We start from the raw sequence: 19,490 nt of genomic DNA on the forward strand, positions 1-19,490 counted from the left end.
GCCAGCTGGAGACGGTAAAAGCGATCGGCCATGACCGATACGAGATTGCAACGAGTTTCGTGGTTTTTACGATCAACGGACAACAGTCGATACCAGTACACGAATGGAGAACAACTCCACCCACGTAAACCGTTTTCGCTTTGTGCTCGATTATGCACACGGTGAACAGTGCTCGAAAGGGCATTGCTTTTGTTCTTATGTATACGTACTCGAGGAAACGTCTACTTTTCTACCTATCTCGGATATGTAGACAATCAAATAGAGAATTACCTTACTTTCTAACTTAATCTACTGAACATATTCAATTTTTATTACTATTACGTCGATAGAACAGTCAGAATTTTTTCTTCTCCTTTTATGGAAAGTTCAAATTAATTTAATGCATTATTTATTAACTTTATACCTTTGGAATTATAATTGTTATATAGAATGTTAGAAAATTTATATTTTATTGATTTTGAATTTTATAGATAATTAAATCCTTTTTTATTAATTTTTAACCCTTCGCATTTAGCATATATTGCAATTTCTTAAGATAATGGCTAAATTATTTATATAGACAATTAAAAAATTTTAGATTTATGATCACACAATTAGGAAATTGCCTAGAAAATCACACGATTTTTGTAATCTTGAAAAGTTACATGCAACAGTAGTGTAACTAGGAGTGGAGGGTCTAAAAGAGTCCATTTGCCTCCTATTAAGAAATTAATATATATTTTTTAATCAAATTTCATTTAAACGTAATATTATCATAGATGAAAAAGATTTGTTGACCCCCATAAAAAATGTTGGTTGCGTCACTGACATGCATTACAAAAGTACCTACGATTAATGTCTTTCACACGTTGAATCACAGTTTTCACAGGATTAAAAAACACGAGGAAAAAAATGCACAACATAACTGCAAACTTCCAAGAAAATTATATAATATAATCGCGAAGAAAGAGCAATTACACGGCACCATGGACGAAATACGACTTTCTTTATTGCATTTGTTCGAAGCCGGTCTTTCTTTCTCACCGAAACTTGCCATGAGTGATTCTACGTTGCTAACCAGAGAAATTAATTAACTTCTTTCATGTACCGTAAAATATATTCGCTTCCATGATACAAAACATTTTCTGTTTTTATTTTCTCCGACGTTCTTCGTTACCTTCCTTAACAAATTCATGGAACAATCAATGGTAATTAGCAATTTACCCACGGTTAAATAGAGCGGTACTGATTTATTATGTGTAATATACTTAGATTTATTTAAAATTCTAAATAATATCAATTTCATAGAGTACAAAGTGGAAAATTTGCATTGAAAAATTAAATATTTCTTAAAACATATTTTAAATTTTATATACAGTTTTCTTTGAATTTGCATATAATAGCATTTTAAATTCTTTTTCTACCGAAAGGCTATTAACCCTTTGATGACGGACCATGGATAGAGCCACAATTTTAATATAATTTTATATTTCATATTATTCTTTTTTTTTTTTTAATTTTACTGTGTTACACCAGTGTTCTTCCACCAAATTGTCCATTACTCCAATTTATAAATTACACTTCGCCATTTCGAGGTGTCTGTTACACAAAGTACTGTTATTTGCCGCACGACAGCTGTTACATTTTAACCGACACGAGCAAAACGAATAAAATACACATTTTTACGAAGGGAAACCGCAAAATCGCATTAAGATGATCGACGTAAACCACTCTATGGGTGGTTGCAGTTCCGTCGTGGTTCTCTGAGTCATCCCAAGGGAATTTCCTTTCGAGCCAATCAGCCCTCTTTTACCATCGGTCTGCTTCAATGAAACCGGTTCGTTCGACCGCGATTTCATCCGTCGCGAGTTAATTATTTCTTCGTCACGTCGAGTTAAGGAGAAAAAGAAAAGGAGGGTTGTTTTCCACGCCAGGATTTCGTCTCATGCTCCAACAACTTTTCTCACTTTCCTCGTCGAACGGCTTCGTTATTTCCGTCTCGCATCGCGAGGAAAGTGACACTGTCAATTATTTTCCTCCCCTCGACCCTTTCGTTTCTGTCGATCCACTTGTTAATTATAGAAAATAATTTAGTAAATTTTTTTTTTCCTTAATTTATCTTTCAGATGGTTCATTATGTGTCAGCGTCGGCATTAACGTCACAGGCTCGACAGACAGCTCCGAATTCTCGCAACAGCCCGGATCTGTTCGGTCAGCTTCTTCGAAAGGCTGGAGGCATGGGTGACATCAGAGACTGTCCGGTAAGTGAAAGAAATTTTTTTGAATAAAACACTTTTTGTCGTCGACCTCAGGGATTTTATTCCACATGAAAAATTCATTCGATAACGCTCTCCTAATTATTATTTTAAATTTAAATATTTTCCCGACCTGTTTATGAATTTGAAATGCTACTGATAAATGGCACGAGAATATAGATAACAATAATTATTATTTTATCAATTGAGATTACTATAATTTTAAAACCCTCAGATGGCGGTTTTCATTTTCATTTTTTATGAATCTTTGAAATTTGCTATATTTGCCTATTTTTAAAAAACAAACTTCACTTTTTGTCCAATCGAGTTACATTTTCTTTTATTTTATTCCGGAAGAATTGGGCTATTATAAAATAATTTTTTTAACTGCAAGAATGAACTTCATAATATTGAAAATTATAAATAAATTACCCGGTTATGAGCTAAAGAGTTTCAAATTTCAAACTTCTTATAACATCGCTCCTTGAAAGACAGTTCCGGTGGATGGAGCTTTGATTCATCCGCTGCAGGATCAGACGCAACTCTGTGGCCTTTCTTGGAAATAATATCTCGCGAGATTGGACTTTCTCTTTGAAGTAGAACGATAACTATCGTCCAAGGAGCGTGGATTATTCATTCGGTTGCGGATGCTGTGCAATTTCGAATAACCAACAAAAATGTAATTTGTTAATAATGTAATGTTATTTTGTTTGAATTTTCAGAGCTCCTGTGGAGCTAAAATTCAGATCTGTCGGACTCTGATGAACAGACCGGAGATCGTTTCCGTTGGAGTCGTATGGGATAGCGAACGACCGTCATTGGAACATATTATGGACGTATTTGCAACTGTGGGAACGTCTCTCAGGTTGAGCGATGTTTTCCATAGCGTGGTGGACTCTCGATGGGGTGCTTCCACTGTGCACAATCTTGTGGGAGTTGTTACATATTATGGGAAACACTATTCTACCTTCTTCTTTCATACTAAACTGAAGGTTAGTTAGGTTTCTGTTATTGTAATTATACTATCACTACAGCAAAGATTCGATGAAAGCGGGGATAAGTTCTTCCCTTTCAAAATTGTAAAAGATTTCTTTTATTTTTATAAGGTTTTAAAAGCTAAATTCAATTTAAACTTAAACCGTCACTCCTGGTCCTTAAGTGCCAGACTAGTCATTAATATTTCTACTGTGTCATCACTACACTAACTCCTATCTAACAATTCCATGAAATTCTGTTTCAGGTGTGGATCTACTTCGACGATGCCACGGTCAAGGAAATTGGTCCTCGCTGGGAGCAAGTCGTGGAGAAATGTAGGAGGGGACGTTATCAGCCTCTATTGCTGCTCTATGCAACTCCTGGAGGTACTCCAGTTAACACAGAGAACGCACCCAAAACTGTAACACCTTTTCCAAATGGGAATGGTTTGAAGACACCGCCGAAAAATAATGTTCGCCGATCGATCACACCGAGCCCCGAGAAACCATCGATCAACAGCACCGCCAGACGTGCCATCACACCGAATCCTGACAGTCCTCCTCATCCCTACACTCAGCACAGGATCTACAGTGATTATCAGAACCTGACTGATATCCAAAACAACATCTTTGGGAATCAAGTAAGTCTTTAATGATTAAAAAAGATATGAAAATTTATTTATTTATCCGTTATTGGTTTGTTTATTGTTAAAGGGTGTAGATGTTGTTGATGGAGAGACAGAATCAAAGTACATCAGTCGACGTGCTGTGGAGACTGTCATGCAGCAACAAAAGAAGCAACAAATGCAGTTGACACGTAGTCTGAGTGCTGGATCCACCCCCCAGGATGCCATCAGTATTCCAGACCACCTAAATGTGCCACGAAGACGAGATTCTGGGAACTGGTCTGGTGATCGGAACAGTGCTTCCTCCAGTTCCTCAACCACCATGGACAATCCGTATTTGTATATTGTGAATAAGATGCAAAGGAATTCTGGAGTTCCAAAGAGTCCCACCAGCAAGTCTGGAGAACTCTCGAGCAGCAGCAGTGGCCATTATGATGCTGGTTATGATTCCTATTCTTTGTCCTCCACTGATAGCCTTCCACTGCAGCAGGGTCTTAAGCATAACCTACAGGTGTGTATCATCAAAGAAATTTTATAAAAATCTGAATATACTTAGTATTTAAGATCTTTGACTTTGAGACATTTTTTCATTGAAATTGGACGAACAGAGAAACTTGCAACAATAAGTAGAATAAAATAAATAAACGACAAAATCTACGAATAAATCAATTTACTTGGTATAGCTTGCCCAGATCCCGGAAGGCTACCAAGCGTCCTCTGGCGACGACTGTGAACGCCTCTGCAAGGAAACCGACGCCCTCCTGGACAAATCCAGAGCAGCAGAGGATGCAGGTGACCTGAGCACTGCAGTGGCTTTGTGCAGTGCAGCCAGCAGCAAAGCAAGAGCCGCAATGGATGCACCCTATAACAATCCCCACACGATCACTATAGCAAGGATGAAGCACAACACTTGTGTTATGAGGACCAGGAGTCTCCATAGAAGGATGCTACAGGAACAGGCAACTATTAATGGCGACAAAGAAGGTAAATAAATGAACAAAGATGAAAATCCTTTTTCCAATTTTGTATATTTTATTATAATCTGTTCATTTTGATTGATGATTACAGAAGGTGCACCAGAAGGTAGACACTCGCGAGAGAACAGTAAGTCCAGTCAGCATTCCCGTCAGAGTTCCCGAGACAAAGGGAACCACTCCAGACAAAACAGTCGCGAACTCCTAGTGAACGCTCCAACCACGACCACAGAGAAGCCAGCCACTAAGAGCATCGAGATCTACGCCACTTTGCCCAAGAAGAAGACCTTGCGCAGCAAAGCCACAGCAGTGAACGTGATCGAGGACGAAGAGTACATGCTGTACGACCGACCTATGCAGAGGACAGGATTGTTCAGTCGTACGAAGCGTTGCGACGACGATAAGAAGGACAAGAAACGTGCTCGAAGCGAAGAGAGAAATAAGAACGTTTCAAAGGACTTCTCCATAGCTCCGTCCCGGGCTTCTCCTTCTCCAAAGGGCGGTAAGGTGGAGAAGTCGAAAGAAAACGTCGACACGGTTGCCAATAACGCGCGTAACTCCCAGTCCAATAATACCAATGGAGAACAGAAACAAGGTAAGAAGCAGCACAAGATTCGCAGGAAGTTGTTGATGGGTGGGCTCATCAAGAGGAAGAACAGGAGCATGCCGGATCTGCGGGAAGGGCAGGACGGGCAGGCGAACACGAACGCGGAGGGAACCTCCAACACCTTGCCGAAGCAGTCAGTGGACGATTCCAGCGTTGGTTTGAAAGGGAACGAAGTGAACCAGTCGCTGAGCGGTTACTTGTCGGAGGGTCACCTGGAGTTCACCGGACAGGGGAACGGTAGTCCAGGCAGTACGAGCAACCCGAATCTGGAGAGAAGTCGTCTGATGAGGAAGAGCTTCCACGGCAGTGCCGGCAAAGTGTTACATGTGGCGAAGGTACCTCCGCCTCCTCCGCTCAGGACCACTTCTCAGCTTAGCAAGTCTAAGTGTTCGGGCGAAGTGCACAACGAGCAGCAGACCGAGAAATCCGCGTATCAGTCGTCAGAGGGACAGTGTACGAATAATTCATCCCAGGAGCAGAATGGGACCTACTGGAATCACGTGAACTCGGGGAACGCACCTGGAGGGGCTAACAGGACATCAAACTATACGGACTACTCGTCAGAGTCTCATTCATTGCCCTTTTTGCCATCGTATAGCATGGACCAGAATGGCGCGAATGTGCCAGGATCGTGTCAACCAGGTTACAATAACAAACCTAGGATTCAGGATGACGTGGTCCAGTATGCCAATGGAATCCTCTATGAACCCACTTTTGTGGTTACTCGAGCAGATGTCCACAATGAACAGAGCCCTGTGAAACAACAGAATCAACTAGATTCACTGCCTCCGTATCCTGAAAGTGGGAACGTATCCCATTCCAGACAACCCAGTGAGGATTTCCCCCCTCCACCGTACCCCTCCATTCATTCTGTCTCCCATTCGAGGCAAGCCAGTGAAGACTTTCCTCCACCCCCTCCACCAATTGATGATTGCTCTAGCCATGTCCAGGAGAGTCAGCAACAGTATCATCAACAGTACCAGCAGCAATATCAACAACAGCAATACCAGCAACAACAAGCCATGGTCTCCATGCAACAGCGTCAATTGCAATTAGACAGTCAACACATCAACAGCCTGTTGACGCAGCTACAAGTGAAGAGAGATCAGATTTTGACTTCTGAAACTTCCAGAGAAGAGAAGAGGTCTGAGGATCAGGAGGAAGAGGAGAAATCCTCCAGTGAAACTTGGCTCCGTGAGCTTCAGGCTAAGCAAGCGGAGAGGAGGATGAAGAAGCAAGGTTCTCTGGACCAGGATATCCCAAAGGTCAGAGCATCGGGTCCAACCATCACAGGGCCGACCATCGCACGAAGAACCAGTGACTTGATGATGAACAGCCTCGGCCAGGCCTACGATCAGGCCAGTCGGGATGTGACTGATTGTCCACGCGTTGTTTCTTCAGTAAAGGACATGGCTGCTAGGTTTGAACAAATTAAATTACAACCTGTACCTAAGACGGAATCGGAACAAAAGGTTCCAACGAAGCAGAATTGTGTTTCACCTTCTCCATTATTGGACCAATCTCAAGATACTGAAGAACCAAGACCAATGAAGCTGTCGACGGAAAATCTGAGCAATTTTACGAAACCTGATGGTACCTCGGGTCAGTCCATCATGAACTCCAGCTTCGAATCCAGTTCCAGTCAGAACACTTTTGTCTCAACAACACCGCCCAACAGTTCCATACAAACTCAACAAAGCGGATTGAATCAAGCACTTATGTCGATGTCCTTAACCTTGCCACACGAAAATGGTCTACCTATTGATTATCCTGAAGACGACATCAGCGAAGTCGCCATGCAGAACACTATCCAGAATACGACGATCCTGCCGAGCGAAGAGGATATAGCACCCAGGAAGGTGAAACGACGAATCGGGAAGAAGAAGAGCGTATCGTTCTGCGATCAAGTGGTTCTGGTAGCCACTGCCGAGGACGATGAGAAGGACTCTTATATACCCAATCCCATCCTCGAAAGGGTTCTCCGTTCGGCGATGAATAAACCAGAAACTGCACAAGTTCTTCGAGAGATAAGGAGTCTACAGGAAGCTGAAATGAATAGAGAGAACTGCACTGCTACTAAGTTCCAACAGCAAACTTTGCCACTGAAAAGCGAAGCTGACAGTGTTCCAGCGACCCCCTACCAAGATCAGCTGAGAAGCGTGAACCCTATACCAATTCCAGACACCATCAAGCCCACTTTTGGAAGACAGAACTCCAACGAATCTGTAGGGTCATTATCAGAAAAAAAACTGTGTGGTTTCAACGGGAACGAAGGGCAAGACGTAGTCAGGGAGACCTACACAGGTCTGCCTAATGTCTCTAAGCCACCAACCTCGTATTCCCCACAGCTTCAGCAGCAAATAAGATACTCCCAAAATGGATACATGCCATACTTGCAGTCCCAGTCATCGTACCCTCAAGCACAGACATCTCATCCAAGGAATCAAGGTATTCCCTTATCTCAGACACAGAAACCAGCTAGCCCGTATCCTACTCAACTCCATGGGCAATATGTCCAGAACAATGTACAGCAACAAAAACCAGTGTGTCAGAAGAACACCTACCAGACCTACTATCAATTGGAACAACAGCACAATCAGATGAACAAACAAATATCCCAGCAACAACAACAGCAACAGCAAAACATAAACCAGAGGATTGCGAATCATAATGCGAGTCCCATAACAGTTCAGCATTCTCAGCAACAATTTGCATACCCTCCAACTCAATCGCCAAGTCCTTATCCGAATCAGTACACCCATAGTTCCTATCAAGGTTATCCCTATCAGTCTGTTCCTCAACAGAACAGGATCAACCAACCACTGCCACAGTATCAACCTCCTCCCAATCCACCAGCAACCTATCAGCAACAGCAGAATGTTCAGAATTACCAACAGAGGCATGATAATTATCAGAGACCACCAGCTCAGAAAGGAGACCAACAGAACATCCTGGCACCAAATCAGACGTATCCAAATCAGTTACAGAATGGTCAGATACAATCTAATATGAAATATCCCACTTATCAGCATCCACCTGTATCCAAACAGAGCAAACAGATGCACTTTGTGTCTGCATCAAAAACTAATGGAACGGTGAGTCAATCCACGTCTCCCTTGCAGAAAGCTGTCGTTGGAGGTGCAGCTAGAACCGCCCCCTGTCATCTCTGCAGAAAGAAACAGGTAACTGAACCAGCGATCTATTGCTCGGATTGCGACTTCTACATGTCCCGTTTCCGGCCGAAGAACTGAAATCATGTGTGTATTAGATGAGTGAAAAGTATTCGTGAAAACACTTTCTGGAGTTGTTGTAGAGTAGATACTGAAGTTGTAGAACAGTGCTGTTCGTGTTGGACACTAAAGCTTGGGTAGATTCCTCGTGTTTGTCTCTCTTATTATAAGTTAGGATAAAAGAATTCGAAGAAGGATTAATGTAGCTGAATTAGTAATCATGTGAAGAAGCTACGATGGTAACTTTAAAACCTTTTTTTTTACTTTTAAGGGTTCCCTTCTAGGTTTTTGAAGTCTAATTAATTTTCATCGCAAATTGTTACTGTAAATTTATTCTGAACATAATTTCATCTTTAAAAAGTATTCTACTTTTTCTCGTTATATTTCTTTCGAAAATGTTACTTATCGTGAAATTATAATTAATTTTAGAAGAACTAGGATTCCTTCTGTTTTGTACAAAGTTAGAATAGGTGTAAGTTTGTATCATTGATGACCTTCGTCGAGCAGCTATTAACTATGTATTCTTACCATCGTGTATCTAGCGATCCTTGTAATTAATTAGTTTGTAATTTACAATAGGGGAACGTATTATTACGCGTTTTTATACAGCGATCGTTGTTTCATGCTTTGTACCTTTTTAGACAGACTTAACCGAGTAAGTTTGGTCTTTTAAAATTGCGTTGTACATAAATCGTTTCGTAGTTTAAGTTCCTGTATAAAAATCTTTTTTTTTTTTTATTGCAGCGTTAGGTTATAAAACCTAAGCGGAGCGTTCTTTTTACTCTCTTTAATTTTAGGAGCACGTTTTAAGGCCACAGTTGTATTTCGTTCGAGAGACAGATTTGTCAGAATTGTGATACTAGCCATGCTGCATAGAATTTTATCCCATTTTAACGTAGAAACGATGCATATAGTCGCACAAAAAATAGAAAAAATAATAAAATAATAAAAATAAAAAAAATGAAAGCGTATGAGGAATCGTGGTGGGAACATGATCTCTGATGAAAGCGTGAATTTTTATATTTTATGTTGATAGGCGTTGATGTTATATACATATATATATATATAATATACATTATGTACTTAACACGGTTACGTTTTATTGTACTATTGTGCACGTGCTAGATCGATGTACAAATCCCGGATTTTATACGTTTTTTAATGAGTATTTTGTTTTAAAAATACTTAATTTTCTCCCGTATGACAATTGAAATAAAGAGCTGTCAAAATATTTCAATACACGGTCAAAATTAATAAAAACACCTTTATTATAAATGATTAGGGAAGTTTTTAATAACTATAAACAAGGTTGAAATAAATTTAATGAAAGTGATAAAAATAAAACTGAAGTGAACTAAAAATTAAAATTAAATTAACTAATTATAAAAGTGATTAAGGAAGGCCATATAGAAAAATACTTCAGTAAATTTATTAACAATAACCAAGAGAAACAATCTTTCAGTCATATTAAAAGTATTAAGTACAACATTACTTTGTTGTTTACAAATTGTATAAAATAGAGGTACATATTGGAAAATTATTATATTATCCTATTTCTTGGTATAAAATTAATATTGTTCAACTTCATAAACTGCATTTGTGTCGTGGGTTCATGGTACTATTTCTTGAACATCTGAACGTTTTTGAAAACGCGGGCATGTTTGATAGGGAACCTATGATACGATACTTTGGTGGACTGTGTTCATCGCTGTTGATCACGTCTGCTTCGTACTCTGGCCTCGTCGATGAACACCAGGACTATAAAATGGAATTATGATAATTAGTCGAGAAACATTTACACGATATTTGTTGGAATACATGATTAGCACGAGTTGATTCATTATCCACACCAAATAATGTCTTATTGACATTTAGAAATTTATTATCAATGTTTTTATGTGTGACTTACATTGGCAAATGCTAGAAAGAATAATTCATCACTGGTAACGTATTCTAAACCAGGCAATCTTGTTTGATGCTTGTGCTTTGTGGCTGTTTTAAAGGCTGCATATGCTATTTGTATACCAATAGAATCTGCCAAATTTTCATCTTCTGTTAATTGTCCATCTACCTAAAATATAATTGCGTTTCATTAGTTAGCAGCATTAAATATCAAATGAAAATATTTTTACTGTTGCTTCCTTTTTTACGATTAAATGTTATTCAACTTTATTTAGAATAAATTTCCATTTTTTTAACTAAGGGGGTCCTTGAAGGTTTTGAGCCCTGGACCCCAGGAACTGAGTTTGTTAAATATAAATTTTTGATTAGATAATTTGAATATTCGAAGTGTTTGAATTCTCTAATTCTAATTCTTCTAATATTTCAACTGTCCATATGATTTGAGGTTGAAATCTGGGTTCTGTTGTTATTTGAATATTCAAATATTTAAATAACCAAATTTTTCGATTTTTGTAACACGCCTAAGAGCGCTAAGTAATTAGCGTCCAAGGTGAGTAATTTTCCACTAGATGATTCAGAAGGTTTTTATTTAATTAGAAATTCCTCATAACGACGCGAAAATTTGCTGTTGATATTAACAAGATAATATACCTTAATGTGATGACCATGTTTGTCTGTGATATCCAAAGTGTAATTATCATACTGATCTACAAAACATTGTGCTTTCTCATCGTATTCGCCTGATGCATTCTGTGAATTCCATGAAATTTTATAGCCATCTTTGTCAAACTGTATACCTAACAAAAAAATTCACAGGTATATTTATAACACTTTTATTAAAATTTGTGTAGATATAAAAATAAGCAATTGATGTTTACCTTCGTTGTCTAAACTATGAGACAATTCGTGTCCAATTACAAATCCTGTGGTTCCGTAATTAATAGCACTAAAAAAAAGCGAAAAAAATGTTACATTATCGAGCAAAGTAGACTTCTTTAGGGAGAATGGTGATATAGAGGAAAAAGGTATTCTCCAAATTTTAATTTTGACAATATTAATAGTAAAACTGATTTAGAAACAAAATTATTAAATATTATAACATTTAGTATAGAATTAAGTAATACATATATAAATAATAAAATAAATATCAATTCCAATTCTCCCGCGCAAGCGCGCATGCGCAAGGGCTTATGCGCAAGCGTTTATGCGCAAGTGGTGGGGAGAAACCTCCCCGCCATCATCATTCTTCCCGCAGCGACTTACGGGAAAGGTCGAGAGCCCAGGACTCCACGACATCCCCACTTTTCCTGGAGAAATCTATTATGCTTGATGCTGTAAATGGTAAATATTATACATATGTATAAGAATACTTACTCTGGTAAAAGTGAAGTAAAATAAGGATCCTGTAACTCGGCTGCTGGTATAACTAGAAAGATGAAAATAATTTTATCATTCAATTTGAATAATGATATTCTTCGTTGGAATTTTATTTTTCGTAATTATATATTACTAATTTTACACATTAGTATATAATTACATTAATCTATAATCTATTCATGGTACTTACGTATTGCATTAACTATCGGAGTATAAAATGCATTAACCGTTATAGGATAATCCAACCATCTAAAGAAAACAATTAGTATAATTGAAAGATATTAAATTTTGTACGTAATTATTAATTGTTTAAGGGATACCCACTGATCTCTTACAACGATGCCTTTAAAATCTTTGAGGCTTTTTATTAATTCAGCTTCTCCACACTTCAAAATATTTTCAAAGTAATCTGAACCTATCTCCAACTGTAGAAAATCAATGAAATTTTTTTGCGAATTATTAGTTATTATTTTTTTATGAGTAATGAATTAATATTATTTTATTCAGTCTAAAACCATTACCCCTTCATAATATTCAGTAACAGCATGATCGTCTTTGTACCAATCTGGGTATCCAATTTGTGTTCTCAAAGTATCCATTTTTTCCAGTAATAATAGTTTCATGTTGGTTGGTATCCAATGAGCCTGCATTATACGATGTATTAGCTCGTCTTTGACCTTTCGAACCATTTTTGTCGCCTTAAAAAAGTAAACATTGTAATAGAAATTTTCAAATTCATTTTCATATATTTGCGATTAATTAGTAAATAAATTGTACCTCATGGACAACATCATCAGAGATGTGCCTTTTTACAAACATGTAAGAAATCGCGTTTTTCATTCTCATATTGAACACACAAATTTGCCATCTGTGAATAAATTAACAATTTTTATATTTATTAGTAATTAGCAAATTTAAAAAAGAAGCAAAATTTTATACTACTCGACTGTTTTTCATTAAAGTAGCCTATTATCGTTAATTAAAAAAATAATAGTAATACCGTGGCATATAATTGGAAATATTGTACGACGATAAGGACATATTGAACTTGAGGTCTCTCATCTCCTCTGTGGTGTAAAGTAAAAATTTGTCCACCATGTTCCATTGGACATAATTCACTGGAAAACGAAATAAACAAGAACCGTGACAATGGGAATGATTACATGTCCAAGGAAAATGTTAAGCAGGTAATGATAGCATTGGTTATGAAAGAGGATAACGAAGACGAACACGTGGCATTGTTCGCGAATATTTGTGTAATTGCGACATTACCTAGTACACGTGGTGAGGTGTTCGCAAGCAACCTCGCCAGCTTGTGAAGGAATGCTGGATTATACACCACTATTGGTTCCGACGCGTTTATACTTATGTTAGCCAGCATGAATGCGTGTTGTATCAGCTCCAAGAAATTAATCTAAAAATATTCATCAATAGGCTATTCATTAATGTCATTTATTATTGTTAAAAATTATTTTGATTTTCTATTAACTATTAGAATAATTGCAGTTTATTTTCTTATATAAAGGGTGTTTCAGTTAAATGAGGCCACCTAAATTATATCTCCTTCATTTTCATGAAAAATGTTCAAGGCACAATTTGAATGGCTTTAATGTAATAATACATTGAAAAACAAAATGAATTTTTCATTTAAATAAATTTTGTGATTAAAACTTTCTTAAATATAAATACATTAATTTTTAAATAAATTCAAACTGTTATTACAAAAGAAATGACAATGATTTTGCAAAAATTAAATGTACGAGGAAAAATATGAAAGAGTTATTTTTAGATGATCGATATGGTATTCATATATCTGTTTTCTTTGATAAATTGTGTCAACTGAATATTCAGTGATGGGTGAATGATACTGTGGGTCACGATTTTAGCGTGAAATAGAGCAGAAAGTATTGCAATCGACTGAAGTTTTTAGATTTCGCTTTCGTTAGACAATACTGGTCAATGTCTTATTATCAATTTAATTAGATTTCTTTTATTTAGTAGAACTAGCAAAGTTTTTCAAATGACAAATATCAGATCGTGTATTTTATTTGAATTAGAAAAATTGTTAGATCCTTTTGTTGAAATATTGTTGTACATTAACTTTCTTTCTCCTGTATCTATATTTTTTAAATTTATTTTCAATTTAAAAATAGTTAATATTCTAATACTTCAGTTGTTCTAGTGTTAATTCATTATTTTCTAAAGATTAAATTAATTAACGGATTAATCTATTTTAAGCTTTAATGAGTTAAACACACTGCTCCTAAAATAAATTTCTTTTAAATATCTAATAAGAAATGTCCACAAATAATGGTTTGATTTATCAACTAATGAAAACGTGTTAAGTAGAAAAGGTCAAGTAGTTTCAACCTGTTAAGTGGAAAAGGTCAATATTACAAACGACAACTTGAAATACTAGTTTCACTTCCTAGTGATAAAAAAAACTAACTAAATTCTAATACATTCAATGTATTACCTTTGCCGTGGAAGCTCTAACACCAGAACTATTATACCATTTTTGCAATTCTTCAATCGTCATCTTTTCGTAATTATCAGTCGTAGCATGAACTTCCTTCCCAATTTCAATGATCTACAGAAAGAAAAAAAGACATGTACTTCCATATTTATCATCACCAATATAATTTTCAATAATTTATATAAAATTAAGGAATAATTACTTGCAGCAAATCAATTTCAAAATACATCATTTGTGCGATATCCATGGCCAATTCGCGTCGATTCAACGTGTACCCTTTTTCTCTTGCAAAAACTTGAATTATGTGATAAATACTAAGAGCATACGAGTCGTCGTCGTAGAATAATTTATTTATATCCTTTTTATTTGAAAGAGGGTATTCAGTGTCTTGATCCATCTGTAATATTGCAGAGATATTGTTAACATTATTAACAAATATACCTACATTTTTTTATTCCTATTAAAAATTGTCATTTTTGACTGTTTATGCCATAATAATTAATACGTTGACTGATGGGCAGTCGACGTATTAATTGTTAATGAACATGTAACTTACTGTTAATACATATCTCTTCGTGTTGTTCTGATCAACTTCGTATTCAAGATTATAGAAAGCGCTATTACCGATCAGTCTCACATAGTCTTTATCAATTTTCTGCCAAGGGAATTTATCAGGGTCCCATTCGTTCAATGGCATCGCCATCGGCCATCCGCCGGTTTGGTCCAAGATTTCTTGAATCGGTCTGATGCCTCTCTTTTCAATGGCCTCTGTCGAAGCATTGTGAATCATTATGAATCATAAGATTCCAGATTGTATAGACTTTAAAGGAGAAATATACGACAGAGCTTGTAATTGTGGAGAATAGTATGAATTTTGTCCCAGGCAGACAGTATTCTTTTTTTTATGAAAAGAATTCTTTAAAGATGCATGGACCTTCAGAAATATGAAGTAAAAAATAGTCTATTCAATATGTGTTTATATAAAATTGTTATTCACAGAAATTTTTTGATGTGTGTAGTTTGTTTTTTTAAATTCATTATACTATAACTATACCAGGAGCGTAGACAGTGGGAGTCAAAGGGGTCAGTGGATCCTTCCCTCCATTAAGAAATTAAGAATCTTTTTTTATAACAAATATCGGAATATTATTTTAAATTTCAGAGAAATGTCGGAAGTTAATACATATTATTATGGTGACTAATTAGATATGACAAAAATGTTTACCCCTTTATTAATAACTCACTAAATATGCTTAAATTAATTTTGTAAAGAAATCATTTTTTAATAACAAAAACTTTTGTTAGTGAAATTAGAAGAACTCTATGGTTGCTTATTTTGATAGAAGTAGCAATTTAGCAGTAACGAAATTATATAGGAAGTCTGTCTGACTCATATCGTAGTAAACATTTTAAATATCAGGTTGGAACAAAAATAATTACAGTTTTTATTATTTTAAACTTCCAACGTGATTTATACTAATGTTTTTGCTTCCATTGTCTGCTCTTGCTTTTTTCTGAATGACAAATTAACACGATAATTAATATGGTAGTCATTGATGATCAACACGATGAATTTAATATAATCAGATAGTTAAGAGAGAAATAATTAAACAAAATTATAAGAAAATTGAGACACTTAGAACTAAAGGGATGCAAATATTATTTATTGTAATTTTTGAATTAAAAATAAAAATAGATAGAAGTTTAGTAAATTAGAAATTAATGTTGTAAGTAAAAAGAAAATTGAAATTTGTCATTTGCAACCCTTAGTATCAAGGTATGAAAAATTTTAATTCAAAAATCAAATACATAGATCGCGAATAATTGCAATCATAGTCGATGGCTAAAATTAATTACTTTTGCATCGATCTAATAATAGATTTATCTTACCTGTATTCATACAGGATCGATAAAGCTTCTTGGCCTTCTTAACAGGAGGAATATCAGTTGGATCGTCGCGTTCCTCAAGGGCATCTTGAAAGAGAAGGTTTAGAAATAAATAATTTTATGCAATTATTCTATCTGGGGAGTGTTTCTCTTTTCTGTCAATTGTACAAAATAATTTAATGAAAAGAACCTTTAGAAATTTAGTATCTTAAAGTTTTGTAATTTTGTACTTCTGAAATTTGGAAGATTTTTAATCTTAGAATTCTGAAATGTGAGAAATTTGAAATCTTGAAATTTTAGAATGGTAAAGATCCAGATTTTAGTGGGGGGGTTAATTCAGATTTTTATAGGCACCAGACCCACCTAGGCCCCCACCTAATTGGGCCAATAGAAAATGTATAGTTCTTTACCTCTGATTTGTCTGTGTGTCTTTTCCATAACAATCTGGTCTTCTGACCATTCTACTTCGTTGTCTGGTATGGGGTTGTGCTTCGTCCATGACCCACAAGCGTGCTGATAGAAATCTTCGCAAGGGTCTGCATTCAGGTCTCTGTTTTGCAAAATTTTCTTCGCTAACATGACACACAGACAGTATCCCATTAATGAAATTAATCAAATTGAACTTCGCTCAATAATTAGTTATTTAACCCTTTCATTACATTATTAATTTTACAAGATAAAAAAAAAATAAAATAATCTAATTATAGACAATTTTATTCTAAATTAATTTATTTCATTTATTAATATATTTAACCCAGCCAGAGATCACGCTAATTAATTTTTAAAGAAACTTTATTTTCTAACTGCAGTTTATCTATTATTAAAAGATTTCATGATATTAGACTATGAATAAATAAATTAATTAAAATTAAAAACACATTTATCAGACACAGTGATCTATAAAAGAAAAATCCTGCTACACTAATAACCAAATAATTTACTGAAAATTAATACGGTCAATTAAAAAGAAAAACTCATCTTCATACTTATTCATCAAGAATTAATTTTTTTCTTAGAAACAACCGCTAATTTCATGTAACGGTATCCTTGAACCTGCTGCACGATGAATCTTCAGTTTCATATATGTATAATTTGCATTGTTCTTTACATTAATCGTGTTTACGTATCACGTGCAGTTTTATGCCTTGCCCAGGGGCAGGGTCGCGTTTACCCCTCAAAATAGGCACGTGTCTAGAGCCCAATGGAAAAAGGGCCCTGGTGATAAGAGGGTCCATGGGAATAAGGGGCCTGATAGAAAGACATCAACTAACATTTTCTTCTTTTTCATCTAATAAGATATTAACTAATGGGATAGAGTAACAACTATAAACTCGTTGTTGCTGTCTTATATAATTCGTAACCGATTCGCAAGAAAATTGCAACTTATGTAAATGTTACGTCACGAGCGTAAACGTACCGATCTCATTGCAGTACGAGGTCTCGCAAATTCTGTGCTCTCGATTTCTGTAATAGTCGTGATACAAATGTGATTCAGTGCCGTTCGTTACGTTCAACAGCCGCGAAATTTTGTCCACCGAAAACGAAGCTGGCAATGCAGCTATCATTGTCAACTGACATCTGCGACAAAAAAGAAATCACTGGATTCATAAATAATTCGCGTGCATTGAGTAAGCAATGATGAAGCTGAGTGACGATGTTGTGGAATGATGTGGTTTGCTTGATATATGATCTCGATAACGTGTTGCATTATGCATGGGTCATTGGTACCATTTTGATATAATTTTATTAGGGAAAAAACGAAAATTAGAGAAAATTCTGAGGTGCATTATAATTTTAATTATTTTAATTCATGATTTAAGGTGTTCGAGGTAGATTTAGGGTCATAGATATATGTAGCAATTACATTAATGTACATAGGCCCCCTTGCCCCCTTCATCTGAAACGTGGATTAGGCTTCTCGCGATTTTAAAATCCTAGGATCTTAAGTTCTATAATTCTAAAATTCTAAAATTCCTAAATTCCAAAATGGCAGAATTCTAAAATACAAAAATTTCAAAATTCTAAGTTCTAAAGTTCCAAAGTTCCAAAATAGCAGAATTCAAAAATTCTAAAATTCTAAAATACTAAAGTTCCAAAAATTCAAAATCCTAAAGTCCTGAAATTTTAAAATTCTTAAAAATTTTCTTTAATTTTCTGTTTCTTTAACTTGTATATTAAAATGGTACCAACCCCCATAGGCCCCAGCATTCTCATATTACGTGCACTGTTTCCGAAATTCAATTTTAATTGTGCAAGCAATTTGAAATATAATCGATACACAGTCAAGAACCACCACCATAAATAAAGAGTTGATTTATCCTCAATCACTTAGATCACTTACATTAGCGACAAGAGCTGCATGCTTTTCGAAGGAGTGAAATCCTGAACTGATCCGTTGGTGTAAATAAGCATCTATCCAAAAGTGGAGGAGCTGACGTCTTTTTCCCGGGGAGCGAGACTGTTTTTGAATTGGTCGAAGCCGATCGCTACGCAAGGTTAATTTATGAATAATCTCTCGTGAGGAAGGTATCAGTGGACGTGTAAACGTTAATTGATTTCTTGATCGTCACGTTCCAACATCCAGATATCGAGGAAAATGAGTCAATTGTATAAACATAACAGCGAATAGAATTAATTTATTCAAATGATTTTATTACTCTTGCATTGAATCACTTTCCTGCATTTCCTTAAAGAAAGAAAATTGTTACAGTACACGAAAGAACTTTTAAAAACAAATAATAAGTAATTAATAATTTTCTGTTCTTTTCATAAGAAAAATAATGGAAATTTTTATTCATCATTGATTGATTCGTATTATTTTTATTTTAATACAGCAATAATAAATTAAATAAAATATAAATCTGATTAAACAATTTGTGTTTTCATACACTATAAATTATTTCTTACCTGAATTTGTCAAATAATTATGATTCCCTCAAAACTGTATGACAATAAAATGTTTCTACAAAGTATACAATTGTTTTATCATCCATAAATTATTTATTAAAAACGATCACGTTACAATATATAGTGAATTGTAACGAATTTTAATTTTTTAGTTTATAGGATAATTATTTTAATTCGCAAATAGTATCCGAGCTAAGAATTACAGTCTTGATATGGCTGACCAAGACAATCTTGGTAGCTCATTCTACTGCATTAGGACAATGGTGAAGCACCTGGAAAAACTTCCTTCTGGCTGT

The 19,490-nt window shown here is 35.6% G+C and overlaps 2 protein-coding genes across 8 annotated transcripts in view; one reads left to right on the forward strand and one right to left on the reverse strand.

The window, feature by feature from the left end:
- LOC114871290 overlaps positions 1 to 9,882 on the forward strand; it is an 80,307-nt gene extending 70,425 nt beyond the window's left edge. For 3 of the 4 annotated variants that reach the window (XM_029176993.2, XM_029177022.2, XM_029177031.2), the window contains 6 exons: positions 2,106 to 2,240; positions 2,957 to 3,226; positions 3,475 to 3,849; positions 3,923 to 4,345; positions 4,518 to 4,818; positions 4,903 to 9,882. In XM_029176993.2, the coding sequence (XP_029032826.2) occupies positions 2,106 to 2,240; positions 2,957 to 3,226; positions 3,475 to 3,849; positions 3,923 to 4,345; positions 4,518 to 4,818; positions 4,903 to 8,666 (5,268 nt within the window). In that variant the 3' untranslated portion in view covers positions 8,667 to 9,882. The remainder of the gene's footprint in view (positions 1 to 2,105; positions 2,241 to 2,956; positions 3,227 to 3,474; positions 3,850 to 3,922; positions 4,346 to 4,517; positions 4,819 to 4,902) is intronic. The other variant, XM_029177012.2, reaches the window with a different exon arrangement.
- Positions 9,883 to 10,052: 170 nt separating this feature from the next.
- Positions 10,053 to 19,452, reverse strand: LOC114871484 (neprilysin-like). 4 transcript variants are annotated; one of them, XM_029177464.2, is made up of 19 exons: positions 19,195 to 19,452; positions 18,629 to 18,773; positions 17,705 to 17,865; positions 16,698 to 16,859; positions 16,291 to 16,374; positions 14,957 to 15,168; positions 14,603 to 14,797; positions 14,401 to 14,514; positions 13,197 to 13,338; positions 12,925 to 13,042; positions 12,702 to 12,792; positions 12,446 to 12,622; positions 12,249 to 12,349; positions 12,115 to 12,173; positions 11,922 to 11,973; positions 11,426 to 11,493; positions 11,199 to 11,344; positions 10,555 to 10,716; positions 10,053 to 10,403 (listed from the first exon to the last, which is right to left on the reverse strand). In XM_029177464.2, exons 2-19 carry the CDS (start codon positions 18,697 to 18,699, stop codon positions 10,230 to 10,232), a joined length of 2,289 nt encoding a protein of 762 aa, XP_029033297.2. In that variant the 5' UTR covers positions 18,700 to 18,773; positions 19,195 to 19,452; the 3' UTR covers positions 10,053 to 10,229. The 4 variants fall into 4 exon arrangements, with proteins under 4 accessions (XP_029033297.2, XP_029033290.2, XP_029033281.2 ...); XM_029177457.2 differs by having other exon boundaries at positions 18,629 to 18,964; XM_029177448.2 differs by having other exon boundaries at positions 18,629 to 18,973.
- Between the last annotated feature and the right edge of the window lie 38 nt (positions 19,453 to 19,490).

The sequence above is a fragment of the Osmia bicornis genome, chromosome 3 (genome assembly GCF_907164935.1).
Source record: "Osmia bicornis bicornis chromosome 3, iOsmBic2.1, whole genome shotgun sequence".
In the NCBI taxonomy this organism is placed as follows: domain Eukaryota; kingdom Metazoa; phylum Arthropoda; class Insecta; order Hymenoptera; family Megachilidae; genus Osmia; species Osmia bicornis.

Bases quoted from the DNA above. Each gene is read 5' to 3' on its own strand.
- LOC114871484 (XM_029177464.2), bottom strand. From the start codon at position 18,699: ATGCTTATTTACACCAACGGATCAGTTCAGGATTTCACTCCTTCGAAA. The intron at 13,339-14,400 runs GTAATACATTGA...GAATATTTTTAG, and splicing joins TTAGAGCTTCCACGGCAAAG to ATTAATTTCTTGGAGCTGAT. The intron at 12,174-12,248 runs GTGGGTATCCCT...TGTTTTCTTTAG, and splicing joins GGCATCGTTGTAAGAGATCA to ATGGTTGGATTATCCTATAA.